The following is a 27,466-nucleotide window of genomic DNA, read 5'->3' as shown; positions in this document are numbered from 1 at the left end:
AATAAATAAATATCTATAAATAAAAATAGAGAAAAGGGGAGAGAAAGGACTAAAATCCCCCAAAAAGTGTTGCACAGTGCAGCTGCTCACTGCTGCCCAGCCCAGCCCAAAGCAGTGATGGCAGCTCCCAGGAAACTCTGCCCAATTTACACACTGAGCATCACATTCTAAGGTCTGGAATATCCCCCTGGCCAGCTCAGGTCAGCTGTCCTGGCCATGCCCCCTCCTGCTTTTTGTGCAGCTCCTGAGTGTCAGAGCATGAGGCACTGCAAAGCCCTTGATCTGGGCAAGCCCTGCTCAGCAGCACCCAAAGCACCTCTGTGTTATCAGCACTGTTCTCATCCTAAACCCAACACTCAGCCCTGTGCCTGCTGCAGGAACCAAACTGACTCTGTCCCTGCTGGAACTGGGATGGCAGGGAATGGGGCTGCTGGAACTCTGTCAGCCACAAATTGGTGTGACATCAGTGTTCTTGCTGCTGAACCAAAAGGCAGCATCAGCCTTTGCTGACGTAGCTTGGGAGGGAATACAAAAGCCAGTGAGCAATAAGAAGCAGGTGTAATTACTATGGAATGACATGGCTTGTTTCTGCATGTTTCCACTTGCCTGTGTTCCACCTTCCATTTGGCTACAAAAAGGACTCAAAGCATGCTCACAATGTGGAAATTCAGTTAGGTAGAGACATTTCACCATGCTTAGACTCACTAGGTTTGGAGAGACCAAAAAAACTTCATCATTCAGCATGATTTCACTGTGCATCTCCCAGGCAGACAAAAAACACTAATGAGAAATTTGTTTCAAATTTATTGGGCACATGCTTGGGAATAAGGTTCACAAGAGGAAATGCAAACACAACTTTTTGTCACTTGATTTCCAAAACTGGATATTCATTTCCAGTGTGGTGCAGTTCACTGCCTTTAAAAGTCATGGAGAAAAGGTTGAAGTTTCCTGTTTCCATACCCCAAGCCAGGGGTTCCTGCCTGGAAAAACAGGAAATCCCAACCCAAAGAGCAGCCAGGGCAGGCACAGGAGGATGGGAGAAGGAAAGACTTCATACAGTGAGGGACAGACAGCAGCTACATCTCTGTGAAGAGCATTGGGGACTGTCTTTCCCAGCTTGCTGGGTGTCTCAGGGATCCTGGACTGCCAATACCTACTTTACTTTGGCATATTTACATTGGCTCAGGGTCAGCACAATGTGTCACCCCTGGGATGAGCAGGTGAAACCCTCCCCTTCCCATTGTACAGCTTCAAAAGCTTAAATCACCTCAGAGCTCCTTGATTTAATGAAGTCAGCTCTAATTTGACACCAAAATCATTGAAAACCTCTCTCAGCACTGCTGTTCCCCCGATTTTCACAATCACTTGGAAACCCAACCTCCTTCCCAGCTCTCCAAATGATGGATGTGTGTACACATCCTCCAGGTCTTACCAAGATAATCAGCTGAATCTTGTGACTTGGCTGGCTTTCAATTAGACATGATTTGAGAGCAGCCCGTGGAGATGTTTGCTTTGAGATGCTGGGGAAGATTTTTCACATCAGGGAAGAGTTGCAGCCTGGAACAAGCAGTTGCCATGGCATAGTCCCAGCTCTGCCCACACTCCCTGCCCTGCACAGCCCTTCCCTGCTCCAACCCCCCAGGAGGGAACCCCGCCGTGGGAATGGGACCTCTGGGGTAAAATTAGCAACATTCCTTCGGGAATGTGCAAAATGAGGAGAAGCGCACCGCGCCTGAAATGGAAAAGTGGGAAGCTCTGCATTTTTCCCACTTGGAGACGTAGGAAGTTGGAAGGGGTTGGGTTTTGCTGAAGGAGAACGGCAGCACAACATTCAGGTTTAAAAGCAATCCCAAAGGCAGTACAGGCTGTGAGTAATCCCTGAGAAATTGGGCAAATTCTCAAGATATTTAGAGGTAGAAAAAATGTTGATGGGCAGCAGCGATGAGTGGCAGCTGTCAGAGGAAGAGAAAATAATTATCTGCGTAGTTCAAGACATATTTTTGTGCAATTCTGTGTGAGCTTGTTTATTTTCCAGAAGAAAATATCGCTTCAGCAAAATCAACAGGGTCAACTGGAAAATGTTGATTTTACTGATTAGCACTCAATTTTTTGTTAGGGGAAAAAAAAAGTCAATTAAGTGCTCTGAGATGATTTTAAACAAAGTTTTCATATTTCAGTTGGTAATTAATCTGATCCAGCTCAGTTTGAGTGAGCCTATTAACCTGTATTTTCCCTCATGTAGTGCTTTTTTTCACTGAAGTTGTGTTGGAGTCCTCAACCTCATCTAGGCTGGGATCCCTGGAGGGTTATATCTTTTTTTAGACAAATACAATGATTTTACTCTCAGTAGATGATGTGGGATCTCATCAGAATCACATGACTCCAGATATAATTGGAGAGATAAAGATGTGTTAGGGCCTAGTGGGAAAAAAAGGGGACCTTGTCTGTCGTAGGCTGGGAGCCAGGGTGTTACTAAAAGGGAATGTTGTTTAAAAGAAATTTAATCATTTAAATTTCCATCATAACTGCACTCTTGAACTCGTAAAATTTTATGCAGAGTAAGTGGATACAGACAGCTTTTCTTTCTTCTTTTTTTTCGCGAGATGAAAAGCAGAGTTATAACAGAGTTCAGCCAGAACTACCAGATTTCTTTTAAGTCAATTTATTTAACTTGAATATTTTCAAACCGTGTCATTGCAAGACATACAAAGTAGGATTTTTTCAGGGTTGTTTTTATTTTGCTGCTGTCATTACTAATCAGGCATTTTCCCCTGGCTCAGAGAGGAAAGAACTCGCTAATGCAGGACCCATAAGCAGGACCCAGAACATCAAATTCTGCTCTTTGCTATGACAACAGCTATGTTAGAAACAGAATATTGTCTTGAAGTGCTTTTTTGATGCTTTCTCTGCCCTCTTCCTTATTTCCAATCTAAACCACCAGGCTCCTGGGCTGTGCGAGGTTCTGAGAATAGGAGCAAACAAACTCCACCTTTTATGTGGAAGAAGGAGTAGAGTGTGGGTCTCCCAAAGGCTTAAAGGCAGAGGGCACACAGGGCTTGGGTGAACATCTGTGTGCTGGAGTTCAGACCCAATTTCTGTGCACCCAGACCTGCCTTTCAGCTGCCCTGTGCAGCTCTCTAATTCCACAGGACCAGGAGGAATTCCAGGAATTCCATGGTGGAAGCCCCAGCTAGGCATGTGTGATGTACCCACAAGGTGGGCAGGGCAGGGCAGGGCCCTGGAGCAAGCAAACCCTGGGACCTGATGGTTCTTTGGACCTGTTTGTCTTGATTTTCTGTCAGGCTAGAGAGGAGCTGAACTCGAGCTCCGCCTTGGGAAGGTGAGGATTTGCCTCCAGCAGAGCCCCAGCTGTCCCTGTGTGTGTGACACTGACCCTTCAGTGGGGCAGGTGATGGAGCTCCTCCACCTTGCAGGGAAAGGGAGGTGTCAGAGAGAGCTGTGCCTTCATCAGCACCCACAGAAACGCCACCCTCAGCACCAAACTCCCTCCTCTTCCTCCTCTGCCTGCCCAGCTCTGCAGATCCTGCTGGAACACCTCCACCTGTTCCCACTGCAGATTCATGGGGCCATCCCACTGGGGGTCCCTCAGATATTTTCATGGGCTCTGCATTTGTTACCCACACAGCCTCAACATTCTTCCCCACCCACCAGCTCAGTCTTTCCAGATGTGTCTCCTCCCACTCTCTGGCTGCTCCAGCTTGAAGTTCCCCAGCAAGCTACAAACACTCACAGACATGCACATATACAGAATTGGATTAATTAATTAGGAATCATTAGCCACAGATAAACTTTGGACTCTTGGTAGCTCCCAGTCCTGCAGATCCTGTGACATGTCCCCTCCTTGGGAAGGCCCAGCAGAGCCCCTGCAGGGTCAGTGTGATTAGGAGCAGTGTGTTTGCAGGGACTTGCACAGATGATGTTTTTACCTCACCCTCAGGAAGCCTCAGGAGAAGCTGGTACCAAATGCTTTTCCCATGGCTGCTCAGGTGCTGGTCAGCCCTCTCTGCTCAGCCTCCAGCATCTCCCTGTCCATGCTGAGCTCCACAGAGCCCCATGAGCACTGCTCATGGCCGCTGCTCCTGTGGGGAAGTGCAGAGAATAATTCCAGCCAGGTCCCACCTCTTCTTTCTGCTTGAGTGAGGAGAGGAGAGGTCACTCCTTGGCTTCCTTCCCTGTCAGGATCACAGCCACAAACAGGGGAGGGCAGAGCTCTCAGGGGATGAATCCCAGAGACTCTTCTTGTTGCTTCTCTGAACAATCTTTTGTATATTCTCTAAAGACTCTCCAGGAGCATGGATAGGGGGAGAAGATGCATCTGGAAAAGGACAGCACAGCAGGATAAACTCTGCCAAGTCTAAAATTAAACTTAAGAGGGCTTAAGAGATCAGTTATACAAGATACCCAAAAATAACTTAGAATAAATCCTAAGAGGAACAGTGAAAGCACTGCTGACATCTTCAGTTCTCAGCGAGATGCATGTCTGCATGTGCAAGTGTGACTGTGCTTTATAAATACCACCAGTGGCTACCATTGAAAATGGAAGAGGGTTTTCCAGTGCTCCAGCAGCAGGAACAGCAAAGGGAAGAGTCAGGAACTGCTTGTGCAGCTCCTACTGTGACCTTCAGCAGCAAGACAGGCACAATCAGCCACTGAAAGTGAGGTGGCATCAGGATCCTCTCTGTCTCCAGCCACTCTTTTTGCTATGGCTCCTAGAGGACTTTTTCTGGGCACTCCAGCACTTTCTGTCCATGTTATTTGAGCTGGAGGCCTCACCACAGGGAGAGATGGTGTTCTGGGCAGGCTCAGTTTGAGGGAGGAAGAGGATGCTCATTCCTCCCAGCAGCCTGTGACCTCCCTCTCCTCTGTCCTGCAGCCAAACTCTGGTAACTCAGAGCCTCTGTTGAAAGGCACCACCAGCTCTCAGAGCAGCCTGTGCACATTTTCCAGTAGCAAAGGCCATTCCCCTTTGCCTTTCTTGGGATAACAATCTGGAGAGCCAGGTGTTAGTTAAAGGTTTCCAGTAATATGGCTTTGGATTCCCTGTAACACAAGTGAGGGATGATCAGTGAGAGACAGCCTGAAGTCAGGTTCAAATAAAACTGTGATAAAAGTAATAACTTACATCTGACAAAAAACCCACAAAAACCAGAGCCAAACCACATATCCATATGGCTACAATGAAAAATCCTGTTTAATCTGCTTATATCAAGTCCCAATCTAGAGGTCACTCTCCCTATATTCCCTTGATTTTATGTCAATAAAATTCCTGAAAAACCTCATATCCTTAAACTCAGAGGCTCTGGATGAGAATGTTTTCTGCTTACACCTTAGTATATTTCACAGTCCACTTACTTATCTGGATTTCTTGGTCAGAAACCTAAAGTAAAGAACCTGGGGGAGCTGGGCTTCTTCTGGCCCTACAAGCAAACAAAGGATGAGTGCACTGATGCCAGAGCAGCTACCGAAGTTTGGGTTGGGTATCAGGAAACACTTTTCCAGAGGTGGACCAGAGTGGGAAGAAAATCCATCTCTGAGTCACTAAGGGATGGGTATTACCATCCTTGGAGCATTTCAGAATTTGGGTGGGAAAATCATGTTCTGTTCTGAACAGGAAATGTGCAGGGCTGGTAATTTCTATGAGCCAGAAGTTATCTTTCCATCTGTCTGCCCCAAAACTTACTGACATTCCTTCTGCCCTGTATCTGGAAACAGAGATGGTGCTTTGGCAAGCCAAGTGTCACTTCCTTTTCTTGGCTGTCCTCTGGACTCACAGAGCAGAAATCCTTCCCCTGGACAAATCAAAATGTGCATGTCAGTGTCAAGTGAACCTTTTCTTTTATAGCTACTTAGACAATTGACTAGGTACACATCACCTCTCAGTGTATTTAGCATGGATTTAACACTGCTAAAAGTAAATAAAAAGAAGAAATAATAGCATTAAAATAATAGATTCTTATGTCAGCACAGCTATCATTTGAATGATTGCATTTATCTCAATCTTGCCAGCAAAGACACCAGAAAGGTGAACACTTTATATTGCTTTTTATGTATACTGAATTACAAATAGGAAAAAATACACTGACTTCACCATCACTGTGGCATTTCACTGTTTATTCTTTTTTAATGGCTCACCTTTCCTAAATTAGTCTTTTGAACTTTGTAATTAAAAATGAGCAAAGCTAATTTAGAAAAAATAAAACAGCCTAGTCCTATAACTGCCTTTGCATCAATTACAGTCTTAAAGGGCAAAATGGACTTTATTCCATGACCTCTGGCAGATGTGCCAGCACTCCTTGGAGCATCTCAGATCAAAAGGAACACATACACTTGGTAGAGGGATGCACCCAGGCCAGAGGAATTATTTGATAATGTTTGGTTACCTGAAGAAGTAAAAAGAAAGGTCAAAGCGCCCACCCGAAGATACAACTCCTGTTCAGAAACTCCTCAAGAACTCCTGCAAGGGCAAGGTGGTGTCCTAAACAGAGAAAATTTAATTTACAGTGGAGCACAGGGAGGGGCACAGGCTGTGGTGCTCAGAGCAAGGCATTTGCCTGCTTTTGAAACAAATTTTTAAAACATTTATACATTTCCTTAGCTTCTTTGTGCTTCAGGTTTGGACTCAGTCACATCTGTGTATGGAGAGCTCTGTGCCTGTGCAGTGCCCCAGCACTGGGAGCTCTGGTCACTCTGGGTGGGCACAGGCATCGTGTGGTGATGAGAAGGTAAAAGTGTGGGTGAGAGGGGCCCATGCCCTGCCAGTGCCAGCTGCTGAGGCCCCTGTGTCACCCCAGCCAGAGCTGGGGAAGAGCATCACTGGCCCAGCAGGGGCTCAGCCAGCAAGGGAGGATTTCCTGCACTCCCAAGGGAAGTGCAGCCTTTGGGCACAGGGGAATGTCTGTCCCCAGTGTCCTGGAGAGACTGGGCTGGGAGTGAGGGCAGGAACCCCAGGCACAGAGAGGAGGCAGAGCGACACCAACCCACTCCTGTCTCCTAAAACAATCCTTTTCTTTTAAAGGTGAAAAATGTCGAAGTTTTATTGACCTTGCCCCGGCTTCTGAAAAAGGTAAGAGCACACAGCCAAGGCTGTTTCCTCTCATCTTACAGATTGCATCAGTGTTGTGTCCTGTGGGACCTGAGTGCCAGGGGAGGCAGGATCCCCCAGCACACAGGGACCCACATGCCATCCATGTTACACACAGGCAGCTGGAACAAGCTCCAAGGCTCTGTGACAGCTGTTTGCTCACTTTGTGCAGGTCTGTCATTTATTTGATCTTAACTCAGATGCCTTTCTTCAAGAAAATATTTATTTATGTTGTAAGACAGATGTCACTGTCATATTTTCTGAAAAATCCCTTCGCCAGGATTTCTTCTCCTGGGAAGATGAGAAGCCTCAGAGAAAAAACAATATTATCTCATTTGCTTCTCCCTGTTTTGCTGCTTTGGAAGGTGGCTGGAGATTGTTTGCCAACAGGTGCATGTTTGATTGGTTTCATGTGAATTGTTTTTACTTAATGACCAATCACCATCAGCTGTGTTGGACTCTGAGGAGTCAATCACAAATTTTTCATTATCATTCTTGTTAAGCCTTCTGTCTGTATCCTTTCTCTATTCTTTAGTATAGTTTTAGAATAGCATAATATAATATAATATAATATAATATAATATAATATAATATAATATAATATAATATAATATAATATAATAATTATAAATTCGCCTTCTAAGAACATGGAGTCAGACTAATCACCTAGTCTTCACCTCTTCACCTCATCCTGGGGACCCTACAAATACCACAGACAGACATTTCCCTTCTTCCTCTAGTGAGGCAGGAAATGCTGTGTGGTCTCCTCAAGCCATGAAGATATTAATGGTCAGAAAAATACAGTCACAGTAGCAAAATATCTCTCTGTGAGGAGGAGTCATCCAGATGCTTCTTTGGTTGGTTTACCCTTGTGAAAATGTATATACTCAAGTGCACAGAAGCAGGTTGCAACCATTTTCCTCACCCTGGTATTGAAGTTCGATTGATCATTGAGATTTCTTTCATTTTGAAAATCTATAAGTGGAAAAAAATGCTCAATAGAGCTCAGTTAAAGTGAACTGAGCCCATCCTGGTCCCAGCTGATGAGATGCCCCATATATTTTGTCAGGTCACTTGAGACAATCCCAAAACCTTCTGGGCACAGGGTGCCTTCCTCAGGCTTGGTGGAGCAGCAGTAAGTGGTGTAAGGAACAATTTCCCTTAATTTGCCTGAATTGCTGATCCACTGGAAAATGGGAAGAAAGGCAATTACTGCTAATAAAGCAGGGGGATATTGCAGGGAGAGAAACAGCCACAGAGCCTCTGTGAAATTCATTGTAAGCAAACCCAAATAAATTATGCACATAAGGGAAGAACAAGCCTGGGATTAGTGTCGCTAATGGGCTCCCAGTTAAATCTCACACACACAAATGGGACCTTGGGGCACAAAGGCTCTTACAAAACCAGCAGCTCAACACTCAGCAGCCACCAGAAAACAAACTCTGTGATAGAAAACATGACAAAAGGACTCAGTGATGCCTTTTGGGCTATCTAAAAACAGAGACCAGACAGAATTAAGGAAATAAAAAGCAGTTCTATTTATTGAAGGGCCTTCAGGTACATTTAGGGCAGATTAAGCTCCCCAGGGGATGCACCCAAAATGAAAGTAGGGTCACGGATTTTCACACTTTTATAAGTTTGGTCCATTTGTACATTGGGGGTTTATCTTCCAATTACAGATTCAGGTAATGAAGTCATTTACCCCAAATTTTCTCCCCCCAGCTCACTTTTGTTTCCATCTCAGGCCTGAGGCAGTGAGGTGTCCTTGACTGCCAGGCCTGGACAGGAATTGTTGTGTCTGCCCAGAATGGGACAGCAGCAGCTCACACTGTGTGTGGAGTTTGGAGTTACACACTAAAAACTGCAGGATTACAAATACATGAAAAATACAAAAGCTAAAACTCTAAGGCATCATCAGGAGCAGGGCAGAGCCACAGAGCTGAAAGCTGCACTTTGCTGTAATACACTGGGGTATTTTGTGCTTTTTAGTGCAGCTCCCAAAACAGCAATGAGGATCTCAAAGTTCCAGAAAGTTCTGTCCAAGGATGGGAGTGGGACTGGTGCTGAAGGAGAGACACAGGAGAGGAGATGGAATAGACAGGGCTGGGAGAGGAGCTGGAAGGGCAGCTGGGCAAGGGAATCTCAGCCAGGCAAGGGAACCTCAGCTGGACAAGGGAACGTCCCTGCCTTGCCCTGCCAGGGCTGTGGGCACAGCGAGCCCCTCCAGCAGACAGAGCAGAGCTGGCTCAAGGTGCCTGCTCTAAAGGCACTGGGGTGGGTTCCTGCTTTATCCCCTTTCTCTGGAACTTGCAGAATGCTTGGTGGCATCACCCACACACTTTCCAAAACAGCATTTAGTGCTTTACTTTCAGGATTTCTTTTGGTTGTGTGAAATGCTGTCAGCATTTTTTTTTTTCCAGGAGAATTTTAGAGTTGTTGCATGATGTCAGTGCATATTTCTAGATGATTCTGTTTTTCTTTTTTTGAGGAAGGAAGGCTCTTTCTGTGTAGTGTTATGAAGAAAATTCTGTCTATTTCAGAAGACTTTCTATGGAGTTGTAAGGCATATTGACAGAAAGAGAGGGGAATGCTTTGTTAGAGATGGAAAGTGCTGACCATCAGACTCATAAACAAAACCAGAATAAATTCCACAACTGTACATCAAGTTGGACTCTGCAACATGGTTAATCTGAAATTTTCACCATCAGTCTTGTACTCTCCAGAGCTACTTTCACCACATGTGAAGAGAAAATTGATGCCTGATTTACTTTCACTGAACAATTCTTTAATGTCTTGATTTAATCTGCTCTTTTCCAGTTAGAAGGAAATTCCCATTCCTTCAATTTCTTCATCCCCTCACTAAGCATTCACTTTAATGGGCAGAGGCTCATCAACTCCTCAGTTCCAGCCAGTCCAAGTCAATGAGAAAGGATGAAATACAGTGAAAAGCAAATTTGAGTTCAGTTCAAACATTGTGGTTTTCACAGGCAATCATGTAACTGGGAAATTTGGGACTAAACTTAGCTTCACAATGAGACTGCAACTTATTCACTTTCTGTACATATCCTTTAGCATCATTACCACCAAAATGTGGTTGTTTATCTGAAATGTCTCTGCAATTTTGTTTATCTCAAATGTCTCTGCAATGTCTCTCCATTACTGCAGCTGAGGACTCAGGTTTCCCAAAGTTTTCCTTTTAGTTGGTTTTCCCTGGCCCAAAGAGGATCCCTGTCTGACCAACTTCTAAGCTAAACAGAGGCTCCTGAAGCCCATGCACATCATCCTTCACTTTTAAGACAACTTTTAGGACGTGCTATGAACACACTCAGTGCAGTTGCACAGCCCATCTTTGCTTGGGTCCACCACCAATTAACAGCAAGGTGGTGTTAAACTCCTGCAGATTATTTAACATCCTCTGATATAGAAAAGGATTACCATAAAAACTCACAGTAAATAAAACCATCCATGATGAGGTCTAGTCACATCCTCACCACAAACCTTGCATTCATAAATGAAAATTCTTCCAGTAAAAATCTCATATTTTATGGCTGAGCTTCCTGTCTTTATGCATTAGTGCTGATCTCCAGTGTAGCTGGGAAATGCATCTCTGATCAGTTATTGTACCCTTGTCATATATCTCACCAATGACATCTACTAAAAGGAGGCAGCAAAATTTGGGGCAAACAGACCCACAGTATGGTATAAATAAGCATTTCCAACCCACACTAGGAGAGCTTTTTCCTGCATTTAAGGCAGCTGCCAGCAATCTGTCAGAACCTCATAAGCCTAACATTGAATTTATTAGCTGTTGCTGGTTCTTAGTGCCAAAGCTGCTTAGCAAAATCAGCTTCATGATGGTAGATATTAACTGGGAAAAAAACCCCACATTTTCCTGTGAGAGTTTACATTTGCTATTGATAAAAATGATAGAGCAATAGCTGGTTACAGTGGCCAGGCTTTTAAAGGGCTCTCACTGAGCAGATGTTGGGGCCCACAAAGTGCTCTAATTTTCACTCCAGACATGAGCAGTAAGACAGCAAATATTTCCAAAAGGAGCTGGAAGGGAGCTGTCAAAGTAGGCTGGACCTGATATTTCAGTTCTCAGTTCCTTCTGGGATATTCTCCACAGAACTTAATCAAAGTTTTGTTTCTGCTGAATATTTTGCTGCCTGATGAAGAAAAGGGAGATTTTTTCAGCAAGGGATTGTGGTGTCCCACCAGGACACTGAGGCTGGCACACTCCTCACCGCACTCCTCCTCATCCCATGGCACCTTCTGTCATCCCATTCCCATGGCCTCAAATCCGTGCCCAAGAAAAATCCCAAGAGGCTACAGAGGATACATTCAAAAGGAGGAAACCAAGACCAAAAATTCCAGGAATAGTGGTTTTAAAAGTGGTTTTTAAAGTTGTGAAGAAGGGGAACCACGACACCACAATGGAGAGAAAAAGGTCCCATAAATGATCAGATAAAAGCTTTCAGTGACCACACCACCACAGGTGGACACATCCACAGGTGTTATCTTTCTTCCCCTTGCTGTGTGAGATTGCAGCTCCTGCATCCTCCTCTGCATCACTGCCAGCTCTCCAGCCCAGCTCCTTGGGCAAGAGAAACCAGCTGGAAGCAGCCCTTGTGCTGGAAGCATTTTGCTGGAGAAGAGCAGGGCTTTGCAGGGAATGTGGTGCCCCCAGCAGTTCCTGGCATGGTGCTGGTGGAGGCTGGGACTTTGCAAGCACCTGGAGTGCCCAGAGCTGGAGATGAGAGGCTCTTCCCCTGTGGGGAGGTGCTGCAGGAACAGGCTCAAATGTCAGTGCTGGCTCAGAGCTTTGAGATGGCCACACAAACACAGGGCAGGATTCCCAGGGCAGGCTCCTCACAGGTGTGCTGCAGCCTGGCCAGGTTACTCCAGGGCTCTGTGGTATCTGATTTTGTGGAACAATTCCCACAAGGAATGGCAAGGCAGCAGGCCACCAGCAGCTGCCTGCATTGCACTGCTCCCTACCTGCTGATAAACTCACAAAATAAACCAGGCTTTTCAGAGCCCACAGAGGCTGAGGCAAGGCAAAACCCTGCAGAAGGAAAATGCTCATGGCTATTGAACACTGAACAGTCCAAAAATCTTACAGGGAGGCTTTTAAATGAGAGCCTGTCCTCAGGCAGAGGTAGGAGGTGCCTCCTGCACGTCCTCTACACAGCCTGTGGTGGTGCATCCTGGAGAGATGAAGCAATAACAATTCTGCATTGCCTAAAAAGTGGCTGGCAGAGCTGAGGTAGCACATGGCAAACAGCAAGTAAACAAATCAAGTCTCACCTAAACACAGCACAGAAAAAAGAGAAAGCGAAGCCAGTTCTGTGCATGCTCCTAAACCAGCACTCCAACAGCAATTAATGAGAACAGAAAAACTAGATGCCTGATTTTAATGGATCCTGACATAATAGGTGTAGCAGAAATTTGATGGGAGAAAGATAATTAGAGGGACAATAACGTCTTGTTGCTGATTACACTGAAAGACAAAGCAGATGTCATGTACTAAAGCTGAATCAGAATAACAAGGTAATGTCATTAATGAGCAACACAATCTCTGTGGATGGATTCCATGTTCAGATAAAAAATGCAGAATTATGTTAGTGATCTCCCCTTGGGACAGCTTCAGAGACAGCAGGGTTAAACCTGATAGCAGAGAAGGTGTAAGGACAGAAAACAAAACAGCAGGAGCTGACTAAAACACCATGCACAGACCAAGAAATGTTATCCATGATGTAGAGACAAAATTTGGATGTGAGCTGGAGAAATTAGTGGGCAGCTTGTTACTCTTGACTTGCACTTGATTCAAAATGTTAGTAGGAGATCCCTTGTGTGGCTTGTATGGCAGATTCAGCATCCTTCAGAAGCAATAAAAGTGGGTTTAGAATTTGTGAAGAAAGAAACTCAAGAAAAGCAAGAGCTACTTAAAATAGATTAAAATGTTCAGCTAAAAGGACAACTGAAGCTTGAAAGCCTGAAAACCACTGGATACACTGCAGGCCTCTGAAGCATGCACAAAGTGAGTGACTGAGAGCAAATGGCAGATAATGATCAGTGTTGATAAATGCCAAGTGGGGAAGATGAGGAGTCATCCTACCTTTACATATACACTGATGGGTTCTGAATTAGCTTTTCCCCTCAGGATAGAGTTCTTGGGCGATGACAGACACTTCTATGAAAACATTAATTCACTGCTCTGCAGAGATTAAGATGAAAAAGAAATATTAGGATCATCGTAGGAACCCAAGAACAAAACAAGAAGTCACCATGCCACCACAAGTACTCGTGATGTACCCACCTGCAGCTCCCTCATCCCTCCCCTGCCAGCCCCAGCTCAAAGCTCTGACAGTAAAATTTAAAGACAGAGAGAGAAGAGTGACATTTATGGTCAAAAATAGGGAAATACTTCTTTGGATGAGGAGGACAATGCAGAGCAGGTTTGAGACTCGAAAAGAGACAAACGAGACTTGTAACAGGCAAGTTAAAAAACAAACCTCCTTTTTTATGTACTGGGTAGATGTTCCTAAGAAGAAAAAAAGAGGATCAATTTTCTAAGAGGAGCACTTAGAGACCTGCATCAGTAAAAAGAAATGTAACTGGGTCTCCCAAAAGAACTGTACACTTTCGTAAACAGGCTCTATATTCCTCTTGAATACTTCCTATTGCATTATTGTTCATATATCTGCAATAGGGCAAATCCTTACCCACACACACAAATACCTGTGCACTTGTCACAGGAGGGCTATGATTAAATATTCAGGAAAAAATGTGTTAGTTTTATTTTATCTGTGTTTTCTTACACATCTGTTATGAATCACTGAAGTTAGTTTTAAAGGGCAATTAGACATACAAAGATGAAACCATCCTTACCAGCAGAATTCAAGCTAAATTTCTAATTACTGAAGGAGGAAACAGTCTTGTTGTTCACACTGGGGATGCCAAAGATGTGGAGAACACTGGTCTGAACATCATTCATTTCTCATCCCAGTGCTGAGGGTAGAAGTACATCACAGAATCTGCACTGGTGGTCTTCAAAGGGAAACACTGAGCCCAAATATATTTAGTAAGGCACATGGTATAATTCTCTTTTAGAGTATTTTTCATCATCTTTTCCACTCTCTTGCTGTACTCATTATATTACTACCACACCAGGAAAAAGAGATTATGGATACAAAGATATCCCACAGTTTGCTCAGTATCACACACAGGATTCAATCTGCTCCATGCCAGAGCCATCCAAAGCCATCATCACATAGAAGAGAATCATTTTATGAGTCACTGCTCCACCTCACCTTCCAAAATAAAGAAACTAACCAAGAGCTAAAGCTAAACAAAACCAAAACACAGCTTTTCCTCTGTCCCCTCAGCAGTGTCAAGTATTCCTCCTCTGGTTTCCCACGTTCTGCAAGGCGCAGTCCCTTGTCTGGGTGCCAGCCCTTTATTTACCCTTGCTGCCCCATTCAGATGGCTGGAGCAGGCAGTTTTAGGTAGCTCAGGTGGCATTTAGGGTCAGGAGGCTGGCAGTGTCCCTGGTGGCTCTGTGTGTGCCTCTCTGAGCACGAGAGGATGGGCAGATGGTCGGCTCTGCCGTGACGCATTAACCAGCAGCGCTCAGCCCGCTGCCAGCCACAACAACATGCTCAGGGTTCATTCTCCTCACCATTTCCTATTGATCACTCCAGCATTTCTGGCTTGGAATTCCCAGTATTGGAGTAGCAGAGAAGAGCAGATGACTAAACCCACCCAAATGGCACTGGAAGAGAGAGAGAGAGATTTACATGGAGCTGGCCTTACTGCTCTTCCAAACAATGTGCACAGCATCTCTCAGTGGGTGCCCATTTGCCTTATTGTTTCCTCTCTTCCCTCTTAAAGAAGAGAGATTTAAGTGAGACCCAGGTGTCAGTTCCAACAAATTCAATAAGTTTGAAAAAACAGAGCAATTAGTCAAGAAAAAACACAAGGACAGCAAAGACAGCCTAGGAGACACAGGAGCAGAACTTTTTGTTGCTGCTAACATGAGCAAGCGTAACAGTTCCCCGTGTCCCTGGCTGACCAAGAAGGAGAATGAAATCACATTCTCAGGAAATCACAGGAGAATGAATCTGCTTTTGCACAAAGAAGAGATGACACCTGCAGGGTGCAAGTTCACACCCCCAGAACCAGGGCTGGCCCTCAGACATGGCTCTTCTCCTCCCACATGGGGTGACATCTGTCTAGGTGACTTCTCCCAGCCTCCTGTGGTTTCCCAGTGTTTTGTGGCAGTTCAGGGATGTTGGGAACAATGGCTGTGAGGCACAGGGTGAGAGCAGCACGTTCTCCCCCAGGCAGCAGCAGCAGTGTCTGGGTTAGCAGCTGCCAGTGGGGAGGTGAGAAGGTCCCACACTCTCCAGGACAGCATTGCTTGGACTCTGGTGTCTCCCCAGCTGCTCAACAATGCAGCACTGGCTTGTCCTTCAAGTGCCACACTCCTGGTTTCTCCTCAGTCAGGCACGAGGATCTGAGTGGTAATTTAGGAGCACACATTGCTCAGCTCCACTGCCTTGAGCAGACAGAAGGGGTTTTGTCATATGATGAACTGTGATGCAGAAAACCCCCCAAAGCTCCTACTTGCCCATCAGACTCTGTCAGACAGCCCAGGGCTGAACTGGCAGAGGAGTGGCTGGAGCTGGTGTGGTGTCACCACAGCTCAGACAGAGCCTGGCTCTCAGGGCAGACATGTGACACTGAGATTTGAGGAGCTCCAAAGCTCTCCCAGAGCTCTCAGGCTGCCTGCAGCATTGTCCAGCCTGGTCACTGCTCAGGGACAGCGTGGCAGAGTGTGACAGCTCGGGTGAGGCTGCTTTGGGCAGCCCCTGACCCCAGGAGGGCAGCTGTGCTCTGGGAAGGGCTGGGATGCAGCAGCCACAGATCCCCAGGGAGCACAGGCGGAGGCAGTGGGTGTTCCTAAGGAGGATGAATTCCCACTGAGGCATTCTGAATGTGAGCCTGCCCCAATTAGGAAGCTAATTTTCTGTCTGAAAGGGCCCTCAGAAATCAATGCAGATTCCAGACCATTTCTTCTTGGGCACTGCTCAGGAAGGCTGGCAGTGTCACACACCATGGCAGGCAATACATTCATTTATGGGCTTCTTTATGCTGGAAAATTTCCAAGCCACTCTCCAAAATGCATGACAGACATTTCCAGGCACACAATCCCTGCCTTTGCTGGGTATAACATGGTTAACATGACTCAGCAACATCCTTCAGGAATAGCAATATGACTTTCCCTAAAGAAATCCTTTAAGAGCAAACAGCTCATGTTTATGGATTCAAAATGCTTTGAACTCTCCCAGCAATTCCTGTGTTGACCACCTCCTCAGTGTTTCCTTGAGAACATGCACCAACACTGGATCTTTGACAGTCATTTCCATGGCCTGGCCAGCCTGAAGGAGCATCCAGAAGAGGATTTCATTATTTCATCTGGAGATAGGACCTCAGAATCTGCCATCAGATCCCGTTGGCATAGTGAGCTGGCACCAAAACCCAACTTTTCTGATTTGACAAGTATGCATCAAACTCCATGGCTGCATGTGACTGTAGGTGGTAGGAGGTATAGATGTGATTTAAACTCTCCAGAACTGGTTTGCTGGCCTCATCAATCTCAAAAACTCAACAGGAATTGAAATTATGGAACTCTGGCATTCCAGAAACAGCAGGAAATGTTTCTTTATCATCCTGCACATAATCCCATTCAGATGTCATCCAAGTTCTTGGTGTTTCAATCCAAACTGCTAAACAAGCCTGAGCATGGTTTTAATTATGCAACACAAGAATCATCTTGGGATTTTGTGGGGAAGGAGCAGAGAACATGACAGGCTTGACATGGCTCAGTTTAACCAGAGCTCTCATGGAGAAGATGGAGTGACTGCTCCTGTTTTGTGTCAGGAAATGGCAGTGGATTTGAGCAAGGAATGAACTTTGGGTATCAAGCAGTCAAACTCAGCTCAAACCTCCTTGAAGTCATTAACAATGCTGTTCTTTGGGTTCCTTCATCAGGAACTCACTGAATGCTTCAAGATCTGAGCAGAATTCCCATGGCTTTTATCAGAATCCTGTTCCACAGGAAACTCAGCACTGGAGCTCCCTGACTCCACGGTGAAAGGTGTCCACTCCTTCCTCAGTGGCCAGGGCTGACCTGAAATAGTTTCAGGTTCTGGGAAGAGCTTTGTGAGATTCGTTGTAAAGATTCTCTCACTATCAGAAGAAATGTTCCATTTGTTTGATCCCTTCAGGACTGTTTGCAATATCCCTTTTCTAACATCTCAGTTCAGGCAGGTGCACTCAAGTTGATGATCTCCTTGCAGAGGTCATCCCAGACCTGTGGATCTTCCTTCAAAATGCTGCTGCTTTGTGCTGTTAGACAGAAGGGCAAGGGACTGATCCTGCCAGATGGCTCATGGAGTGTCTGAGTGCCTAAAACCTCAGGGATCTTGTGGGTAACAGTTCTCCCAGCCATACTGAAGAGTATGTTCACTTCAATGGAGAGTGCTGGGAAATTAATTTCCTTGTAACAATGCTGCTGCAGGGCCTGAGCCCTTGAGGAGGTGACACTGGGGGTCCCACCATGAGCTCCATGGACAAGACAGTCCCACACGCTGGTTAGGAAATAACAAAGCTCAGAGACACAAAGTTCTTTTCATGTCCCAGCTACTGCACTGATCTTCTTCCTGCCATGAGATCAGATGATATGAATGTGATATGATTCCCTCTGATACAGAGCCCTATGATATAGGTTGATTTATGTGAAATCTTTTGGTGAGTCCCAGATTTTCAACCTCAAATTCTGGGTGAGAAGCTGAGCCCAGGTCCTGCACTTTCAGGAATTTTGCTTCACAGGGATGTTGTCCTGAAGCTGGTGACCCCATTTTCCTCCAGGAAAAGCCTCACAGTCCGTGAGCAATCAGAGCAATCCCACCTGGGACATACAGCCTATCTGTGGGTGGGAGCAAAGATCCAAAGTGTTCCACAGTGCCCAGAAGTGGCTCTGTCATTGTCAGCAACACTGCTGAGGGGTGACAGACAGGGACAAAAATTACAGGAGAAGGTGTGTTAGAGCAGGAGGTGTTGATGGTATTGATGTCAGTGGTCATCCAGATCACAGTGCCCACTGTCCTGCAGCTTCCCAGACACCAGGATGGGCCCAGACACAGGACACAGGACAGGCCCAGACACAGGACACCAGGATGGGCCCAGACACAGGACACAGGACAGGCACGGACACAGGACACAGGACACCAGGACAGGCACAGACACAGGACACCAGGATGGGCCCAGACACAGGACACAAGGATGGGCCCAAACACAGGACACCAGGATGGGCACAGACACAGGACAGCAGGATGGGCCCAGACACAGGACACAGAACACCAGGATGGGCCCAGACACAGGACAACAAGTTGATGTTCCCCAGAGAGTGACAGGACAGCAAGACAGGGCCCTACCAGCTCCTGGGCAGCACAGAAGGGAACATGCAAACCCAGCACGATTTTCTCACCTAAAAAAAGCCCAGCAGGCATGAGGAGGACTTGACAGCTGTCATCCTCTGCATTATTCCAGGGAATCCTGGAAAGATGGGCTGAACACATGGTGTCCTGGTGCTGGCGTGCTGGGTGGGCTGCTCACACATCCCCACCCTCGTGTGTGTGGGAGTGCCACTGAAACCTCTCTGGGTTTGCTTTTGCTTTGCAGTCCAAGGCTCTCCTTTCCTGGGAGGTCTCACATTGGAATATCCTTGGCACTGAGGCACAGCCCAGCTGAGCTCCTCCCCAGCCCCTTCTCTGCACAGAGTGGGTTTGCTGGACAAACAAACATGAATAAACAGGACGGAGACCAAAAGATGAGAGGAGTCTGCTGATTGATGAGAGTGCAGAGCCTCAGGTACAGGCCATCCAGGTGGAACTGTCTAAGTGAACCAAGTCCTGACTCTCCTGAAGGAGAGATTTTTCATAGAAGCAGAGTTAGGCCAGACAGATCCCTGGGGCAGAGGACACCGGCTGGAGGGGAGTAAGCAGACAGAAAAGATGACAGCAGGGAAGATTGGAAAAGAGAAAAATACCCTGGAGATCTTCTTCCCTGTCACCTGGAATGACTGAGGTCCCCTCAAGAGAAGGAGCTCTCTGCTTTGCAGGAAGGAGGCTGTAAGAGGTTGTGAGTGGAAGTGATGCCAAGTGACTGCCTCATGAATCTCATGTTGAGAGAGGAGCAGTGGGAGATCACTTCACCATCAGCACAGAACAGAAAGACTCTGTCTCCTGAATTAATAACCTGGAGCAACTGTTCTGCTTCAGGCAGCCACAGGAAAATCCAAAATTCATACACAGGATGCATTTTCTGGGTGTTATTATTTAGATGAAATTCAAAATCAGAGGAGCAGGACAGGACATAGAACTATGCAAACACTGCATGTGGGACTTGCCTTTCCCTGCATTAGATGCACTAAACAAAAGGCTCAGAGCAGGTATTCAGTAACACCGTGGAATAAGACAAGAGAGTTCCTTGGTAGATATGAACAGGGCCCCAAAAAAAGCAGTAATTGACTATGCCTCCCACAGCAAACTCACCCAGCCTTTGTGTCTCATCAGAAAAAGAATTTACAGGAGAGCAAAACTCACGTCTCATTGAGCTTTTCATCATTTCCTTGAAAGGTTATCCTGCTGGCAAAGCCACTCTTATCCCAGCCCTTTGGAAGGGAAGGCAAAGCACTCCCTGAGACACCAGCCACACAGTCAGATGTTCCTCCCTGCTGCTCCTTTCTCCTTCCTTAGGAGAATAAAGGACACCAGCTGGCCCCAGGCCCTTCAGGCTCAGCTCCCAGAGCCCTCCTGTCCCTCTGACAGTGTCCCCTTGCAATGGACACACGAACCCAGGTGCTCCCACAGGGACATTTGCACCTCCCCAAACCCCTGCTCCTTCCAAAATCACTGCACTGATGCCTGCAGCCCCAGCTACAGGCCCTGGGCCAGAGGTGGGCAGCAGGTAGGGTGTGCATTTATAGAGCTGAGTACATCACCTGAACCCCCAGGGCCATCAACAAAACTCCAGAACATCAGCCAAACCCCCAAAACCATCAACCAAACCCCCAGACTCGTCCTGCAGGGCTGCACTCCAGCTCCTTGTTCCCCTCTCTGCAGGTACCTCCAGGATTACCCTGGCCCAGGAGCAGAACCCAGCACTTGTCCTTGTTAGATGTCATCTGGTTGGTGACACACTCAAATCTGCCAAGATCTCTCTCTAAGGACCCTCCATTCTCAAGGGACTCAGGGTCTGCTCCTGATTTAGGATCACCAGAAGCAAAATTCCTTAAGAGTGCCCAGATCATTGACAAAAACATCCAAGAGAACTGGCCCTACCCCTGAGCACACCAGCCTGATGTCACCCATGGACTGCAGCCCTCTGAGCCCAGATGTGCCCCCAGGGAAGCAGAGCTGGAGCCACCTCACAGTGGTGAGCTGCAGACAGAGTTACAGCGCTGCCCTGGTGTGCACAGAGCACCAGGGGGTTCTCAAGGCTTGATTCAGGGCACTAATCACCTGGGCAGGTGTGTTGTACATTAATATTTCAAGTGTGGGCTGAATGAATTACAGCTCATTAGTTAGGGCTCTCTGCTGCCTCAGCCTGTGGGTCAGGTTTTCATCAGCTAATTCTTCCAAACTCAAATCATTCCATCATTCTCTCATCCTGGACATTGCTGGTTTTAGAAAATGAGGCAAAATCCCTCCTAAACCCTGCTGTTTCTGCTCTCTCTCACTTGCATTCCTTTTTGGAAGAGTTGCCTGATACCAAATTGACTAAGAGGAGTGAGATAAGCAGCTGTTTGCTGTTGATAGATGCAATATTGCACACACAGCCACTGTGAGCAATTAAAAGCTTTATTTATTGCTATCTCTGTAGTGTAGTTTAAGAACTCAGAAGGTCAGCTACAGTGGCAACAACGAATAGCACATATTAATTAGATGTAATTATAAAGATGAATTCCCAGACAAAATATGAGCTGGGATCAGCCTGGTCACCAAGAGGCCACTCAAATATTTGATAAAAGTGAGACTGCATATCTGGTTTGATAAGCTGGACTGTGGGCTTTATCACACATGTGCTCTGGCAGTGAGGAGAGAAGGTATTAATATAAGTGAAGCCTGTAGCAGTCTCTATGGTTACAGCTAACATTTTCTAATATAAGCCATTGTCTTCAGATGCTTAACTTTCCATGTTTCAACTGCTTAGGCTGAAATTTTCCATCACTGCTCATTGTTTCCAGGTGAATTCTCTAGCAATCAGGTTAGCAAATGTACTGGAGAATTCGAGCAGATTCTCATGCTGAAACAGCAATTGGAAATTGGGCAGGGACTCAATCTTATCATCTGTTCCCATCCTCTCCAATTTACCCCATGGCTTGGTGACTTTCAAAGACTCAGCAGATCCTGCTGGAGGTTTTGTGCTGCTGGAATTCCCAAAGGTGACATCTCCTGGTGATGCAGCCATCCCTGCTGGGCTCTGCCCTGAGCTCTGCCCGAGTCCTGCAGAGCTCCAGCAGGGCCCTGACCCTCTGGGCTGCACCCAGGGGCTCAGGAAACTCCAGCCAGGCGTTTTTGCATCTGCAGCTCCTCAGCTGAGCATGTTATCAACATCTGTGCCCACCCTGCTGTAATTGTGGCAGTTTCTGGGCCAGTCCTGAGGCACAAACCCTGTGAGAACACCCTGAATGAGACCAGCCATCCTGCAGAGCTGTTTACAACAACAGCCCCCAGCACTAGGCTGTGGCAAGAATTTTAAAACATGGACTGAATTTATTTTCTTTGTGGAAAAGAGGCATGCAAGGCTGTCCAGCTCCCAGCAGCACACAGGCAGGCAGGTACCCTGTGCCATCACCTCCCTGCCTGGTGGATTGTGCTCATCTAAACTGTGGAACAGGTGGGGAACTTAATTCTATGAGCTGTGCCTGTGCTCAGAGGAGCCGAGAGGTTCTCACATATCCCCACAGAGGTTCTGTAGCCAAGCTGAGCAAGAGCAAGCAACAGCTTGTTCTTTCTGCAGTGTCTTTACCACCCTGCCACTCTTCACATCTTCATTCGCTGCTTTTTCTGGTTTTCTCAGTTTGGGCCGTGGTTTGCTGAGTTTAAACTCTGTGAATCACAGAATCATTAAGGCCAGAAAAGACCATGAAGATCACCAAGGTCAACCTTTTATCAAATGCCCCCATGCCCCCAAAGCACATTAGGAAATGCCACCTTTACTTGTTTTCTGAACACTTCCAGGGATGGTGACTCTGCCACTCCCCTGGGCAGACTGTGCTTAATGACTTTTTCAGTAAAGAAATTTTTTCCAATACACAGTGGATATGATAAACATTTAAAAAAAAAAAAAAAACCAACAAATTACAATCGGTGACCTCAAAAACCAACTAACTTTTTTTAAAAAATCCTAATACCCATTTACTCCTAGGCATTCCTGACCTCCTAATAAATTTTTGCCAACTTTAACCTCTTGCAAGTGTTGCCCAGGTGCTGACAGGTTGCTGCTCTTTGCCCCCAGGTGTGCTGTGGCTCTCAGTGGTGTCCGAGGTGTTGTACATCATGCTGTTGGTCGTCGGGTTCAGCCTCATGTGCCTCGAGCTCTTTCATTCAAGCAGTGTCATAGATGGGCTCAAGTTAAATGCCTTTGCTGCTGTCTTCACTGTGCTTTCAGGTATGAACCTCCCCTTCCCCTTTTTACCACCACAAAGCAAAATTTCACAACTTTGAGAGGATAAAAACCTGGAGGCTCCACGACTCTCTTATCCACGTTTAGCTATCGCAATTTTTCACTGTAATTTTTTGTTCCTTTGGCACAAAGACTGCATGATAAATTCTCCTCTTGCCAGGGAGAAGTGAATATCCTCATTCCTGATTTCACAGCAGCAATGCAGTAATTATCCTTCCCCAGCCTGCACAGCCATTACCACAGCTCCAGCCTCAGCTCCATTTGCAGCATCATCACACTCATTTTCCAGAGGAAAATTAAAAACATGTAAAGCTGAAAAATCTTTTTTCTCTGTTAATCCTGAAAGTAGGTGAAGGCTGGAAAACCAAAGGAAGGAGCTCATCTTGCTAATTAACAAAATTGAGAATGAAAAGGGTTCTAATGCTGGCAGTAAGGGGCAGCCCCAGGAGTGGGCTGGGACATGGACATCTCTCAGAACAGCCCTTCTGGGCTGGTTTGTGCTCAGTCTGTACTTGGGGCCCCTCACCATATCAGCTTGAGGAATTCACTTCTCTAAAATAACTCCAACCATGTGGTTAAGTGCCCCTTGACTTCTGTGAAGCTTTTTTCTGGCTAAAACACCCATTTTCCAGGATTTATACAAACAGCAAGGGTGCCCATGTGAGCACTCCTGCATGGACCTCTCTGGCAGAAAGAATTCCTGCAATAGAAGTGCATTTTATCCTGCTGCATTTCAGGCTGGAAGACATTACAACAGGCAGTGTACATTCTGGGAAGGACTCTGTATCTTCAGGGATAGCTGCAAATGGTGAAATAATAACAAAGAGGAAAGGTCAGAAGTAGAGCTGAGTGACAAAAACATCTGATAAGAACTGCCAAAGCATATTTTTCAGCTTTGGATATAATTTGGAACTTAAAAAAAAATCAGTTCCATTTTCAAAATCAAACTGTGTGGATTTCTTCAGCATTCATCAATTACTTCCATGCTGTTCCTCTCTCCCTTCACCATTAACTGCAGTTTTAAAGTTTTTTAGGAATGATGAAGTTTTCTTTCCTACACAACTTTCTATTTTTATTTTGGCCTTCCCTCTTTCTAAGTACATTGCCAAGATAGTCCAAATATAAACTTCAAAATTTTACAGGGAAAAATGATAGAGGAATTGAAGCAAGGATAAAACCCCAAACCCCAGTACACTGCTAGTTGTTATTTTCAATGGCATGGGATATTAGAGGAAAGAAAAAAACTATATTTATTTAAGCTTAGCATATTTATAATGACATAGCTTAATAGAAATTAGGTAATGAAGAGGACTTTCCATTGGAGCATAACACTCCTCATTAAATTCATGCTTGAGTTCCCTCATAAAAGTGCAATGAGATCTCCGCATTCTCATAGCTCAATATCTAAAGTTCAGGAAAAAATATCCCAACAGTGTGGTCACTTATTGTTGTTTCTATGAGCCACTAAAAAATACCCCACAACATCACAATTTTGGCATCCCTCTTAACCTTACACAAACTAAAAAACTTATATATGTTTCTCACACAGTATTTATAATAAAACATTTTCATTAATGTTATATACTCCACAAATGGCATTTCTAGTAAAAAATATAGGAAAATGCTTTAAAATACATTGTCTTCTCCAAATTTCCTTCATCTCCAGCTTTCCAAAGCTCTTTAATTTCTCCCATTGCTGACACCACCATGCAGCTCTTGTCCAGGATCTCCAGCCAGCTATGAATGATCAGTGTTTCTGCACTGCCAGCCACTCCACATCATCAGGTTTTTCCACCTGCAAACACCTCTTGCCCTGGAGCCTGGATGGGCACAGGCATTGTGCCCTCCCTGCCCAGCTGGGGGAAAAGATGATCCTGGGCATGGAGCTTTTGTTGGTTTGTGGTACAGGCAGCTCATTTCAGCTCATTAAATGTACAGCAAAAAGGACCAGAGGGTTTCCCCACGGAGAACTTGGCAAGGCACAGCTAAAATAGACCAAACCAAAAGTGCATGAAGCAGCACAACAAAAGATTTGCATTATTCTGCTTTAATTTGGATGTGGCATAACAGCATCAACAGCCATGCCAGGTGCAGATCCAGCCCCATCCCACCCTGGCATTAGCAAGATAAAACAAAGAATATTTCCATTGTTTGCTGGTGACCTCCTCCTCCTCACCTGGATCAGTGAGTGTCACCTCAGCCTCCCACACAGCCACAGGGCTGAGGGTGGCTCAAACCCTGAGCAAGGTTTGCGTGACAGAGCCCAGCAGCTCAGCCCTGCTGGGGCTCGTCCTGCCTGTGTCAAACCTCCTGCCGCCTCTCAGTGATGGTGACAGCTCTCAGGGCAGGCTGTAATATTTTATTAGGGTTGAAAAATTACTGACAGGACACGTAGAAACAGCAAACTCCAAACTTAAGATCAAGGCATAACTGTCAGGTGAAAAAAAACCCACTGATTTAAAAAGTTCAGCAAGCTGCAGGTGCATTCTGGAAATTAAATACGAGCAGGAAAAAAGCAAGGTGTGCAGCACTTTGCTGTGCTCCCATTAGGCCACCCACCCTGCCCAAATCTCATTTCTCCTGGAGTGAATTGCTCTTTCCACCTCCTATCTTTGCAGTGTGTCACTCCAGCACGAGGCAGCTGAGCAAATCACCCCTGTAAGCTCCCTGTAACACAACTCTTCCCCCAGCCTCTGCACTTGTTTGTATCAAAGCTGGCATTTGTCTTCTGAAGGTCCTGCTCAACATGCCCACAACACAAACATTCCCCTGCTTCCTCCCCCATTGCTGCCCTGAATCATCCACAGGCCGGGGAGAGTAATGGAGTGGTTTAGGTACTGAGAGTAGGAAAGAAAGAAGAGCCAAAAATTGGGTGTGGTTGGGGGAGGGAAATCAGGATCTTCCATGTATGGGAAGGGCAACCATGGAAAAAATTAGTGGTCAGAGGGAACAGTGAATGAATGGTCCAAGTGTGGCACACAGACCTTACTGCACCCACCATGGCAGAATATTGGTATTTCTGAGTGCCTGGAGCTGCCACTGCAGCACAAGAGGCTTTTGCAAATCTGTAGGTCCAAGAACTATTTGGGATACAGTAGTTCAGCCCCATCTCCTTAGCCTGAGCCCATTGGGAATCATCACCCTGCACTGCCCAGATGCCATGGCCGGAACATCCCAATAGAAAATTCTCCAAGCCTCAGAGCTGCTCCTGACCACCACTGCTTGAGAAGTGGGGTTTGGTTTTCCTCAAAGGGCTGTTGAAATATAAAGTTCAGGTGTTTTTCCTGTTTAAACTGCAGGACCACAGTGGCCAGCTAAAGGCAGAGCCACTCAGGCCACCCTGTGATTTACTGCAGCCTTGTTCCTTAACTTCACAGTGTCTGAAAGTCTGATCCTCACCCAGCTGCATTTCTCTCAGTGAGCTCTGACAGTGTCACAAAAGCATCTCCAGCCCTGCCCCACCAAAAGTATCCCAGTGGGGTCCTCTCCTCACACATCATCAGGAGAGCCAAGCTCACTTCACCTCCTTGTGCAGCTTCCAAGTGTTTTATGAGTGTTCAAATACATCAATCTTAGCAACTGCTGGGACAGAATGTGGTTGTGTGGCATGAGCACACTGAGCCTGCACTGCCTGCAGGAGCTTCTCTCCTCCTCCCCTCTCACCTGGGGCCTGTCTGTGACGGGCTGGGAGATCTCTGGGGGTGGCACACCCCTGGTTTGCAGCAGCTGGGTTGGTGGGGATGCTCCTTGTGCAGCATTTTCCTCAACGATTCCTCAACTCCTCTCTTAATTGAGAATTCAGAATGATGTAAAATAATGAGCTCTCAGTCACATCTTTCCTCTGCCCATGCAGCTCCCTCCTCCACAGTAGAACAGGAGGCATAAAAGTACAACAAAGACTTTTTTGGAGCTCTCAAAGCACTTCCAGCAGTAGCTCCCTCAAGAATGATTAAAAAAAAAAAAAACGTTGGCACAAAAATTCCTGTTCTGATCCCTGCTTCCCAGGTCTCTTGGGGATGGTGGCACACATGATGTACACTCAAGTGTTCCAAGTGACAGTCAGCCTTGGGCCAGAGGACTGGCGACCACACTCCTGGGACTATGGATGGTCCTTCTGGTAAGTGTCACCCCACGTTCATCTTTTCTCTCTGGAGCTGTTCCATCAGCTGTTGGGATGCTGCACACATCCAATCTCCCACCTCCAGCTAACAGGAACATCCCTGTGGATTTCCAGCTGCCAAACCTGCAGGAGCAGAAGCCCCCAGGGCCAGGCAGGTTTGGAGGTGTGGGACAGTTCTGTGCAGCAGCAGCTGCGCTATCAGCAGGTACAGAGCATTTGTAAATAAACAGCACCCACAATTACCAACACAGATTGAGCGCTCTCATTAAAGTTCAATTTAGGAACATAATTGCCATGGCATTTCTGAGACTTTGAGCTTTTTTATTTTTTTTTCCACCCCTTGTTTTTAATTAATGTCTCAGTTGAACCTTAGGGTGCAGCTTTGAACACAACTGCAGAGGAAGGTGCAGTGCTCCTGGCACGATGAGACTTCCCTGTGGATCATGGGGAGAAGGCTTGGGAAAATGGACTTGGGTTTTTGTTTG

General features: G+C 46.1%; 1 protein-coding gene across 3 annotated transcripts in view; it reads left to right on the top strand.

The window, feature by feature from the left end:
- GSG1L (GSG1 like) overlaps positions 1–27,466 on the top strand; it is a 55,304-nt gene that overhangs the window by 9,061 nt on the left and 18,777 nt on the right. For all 3 annotated transcript variants that reach the window (XR_010442006.1, XM_064725674.1, XM_064725675.1), the window contains exons 2-4: positions 7,037–7,084; positions 22,694–22,846; positions 26,867–26,978. Coding sequence is in view for 2 of the 3 variants with exons in the window: in XM_064725674.1 (XP_064581744.1) it covers positions 7,037–7,084; positions 22,694–22,846; positions 26,867–26,978 (313 nt within the window). In the remaining variant the exon portion in view is untranslated. The remainder of the gene's footprint in view (positions 1–7,036; positions 7,085–22,693; positions 22,847–26,866; positions 26,979–27,466) is intronic.

This window comes from Zonotrichia leucophrys, chromosome 14 (assembly GCF_028769735.1).
Source record: "Zonotrichia leucophrys gambelii isolate GWCS_2022_RI chromosome 14, RI_Zleu_2.0, whole genome shotgun sequence".
Classification (NCBI taxonomy): domain Eukaryota; kingdom Metazoa; phylum Chordata; class Aves; order Passeriformes; family Passerellidae; genus Zonotrichia; species Zonotrichia leucophrys.
This window is presented reverse-complemented; position numbering and strand designations above follow the sequence as displayed.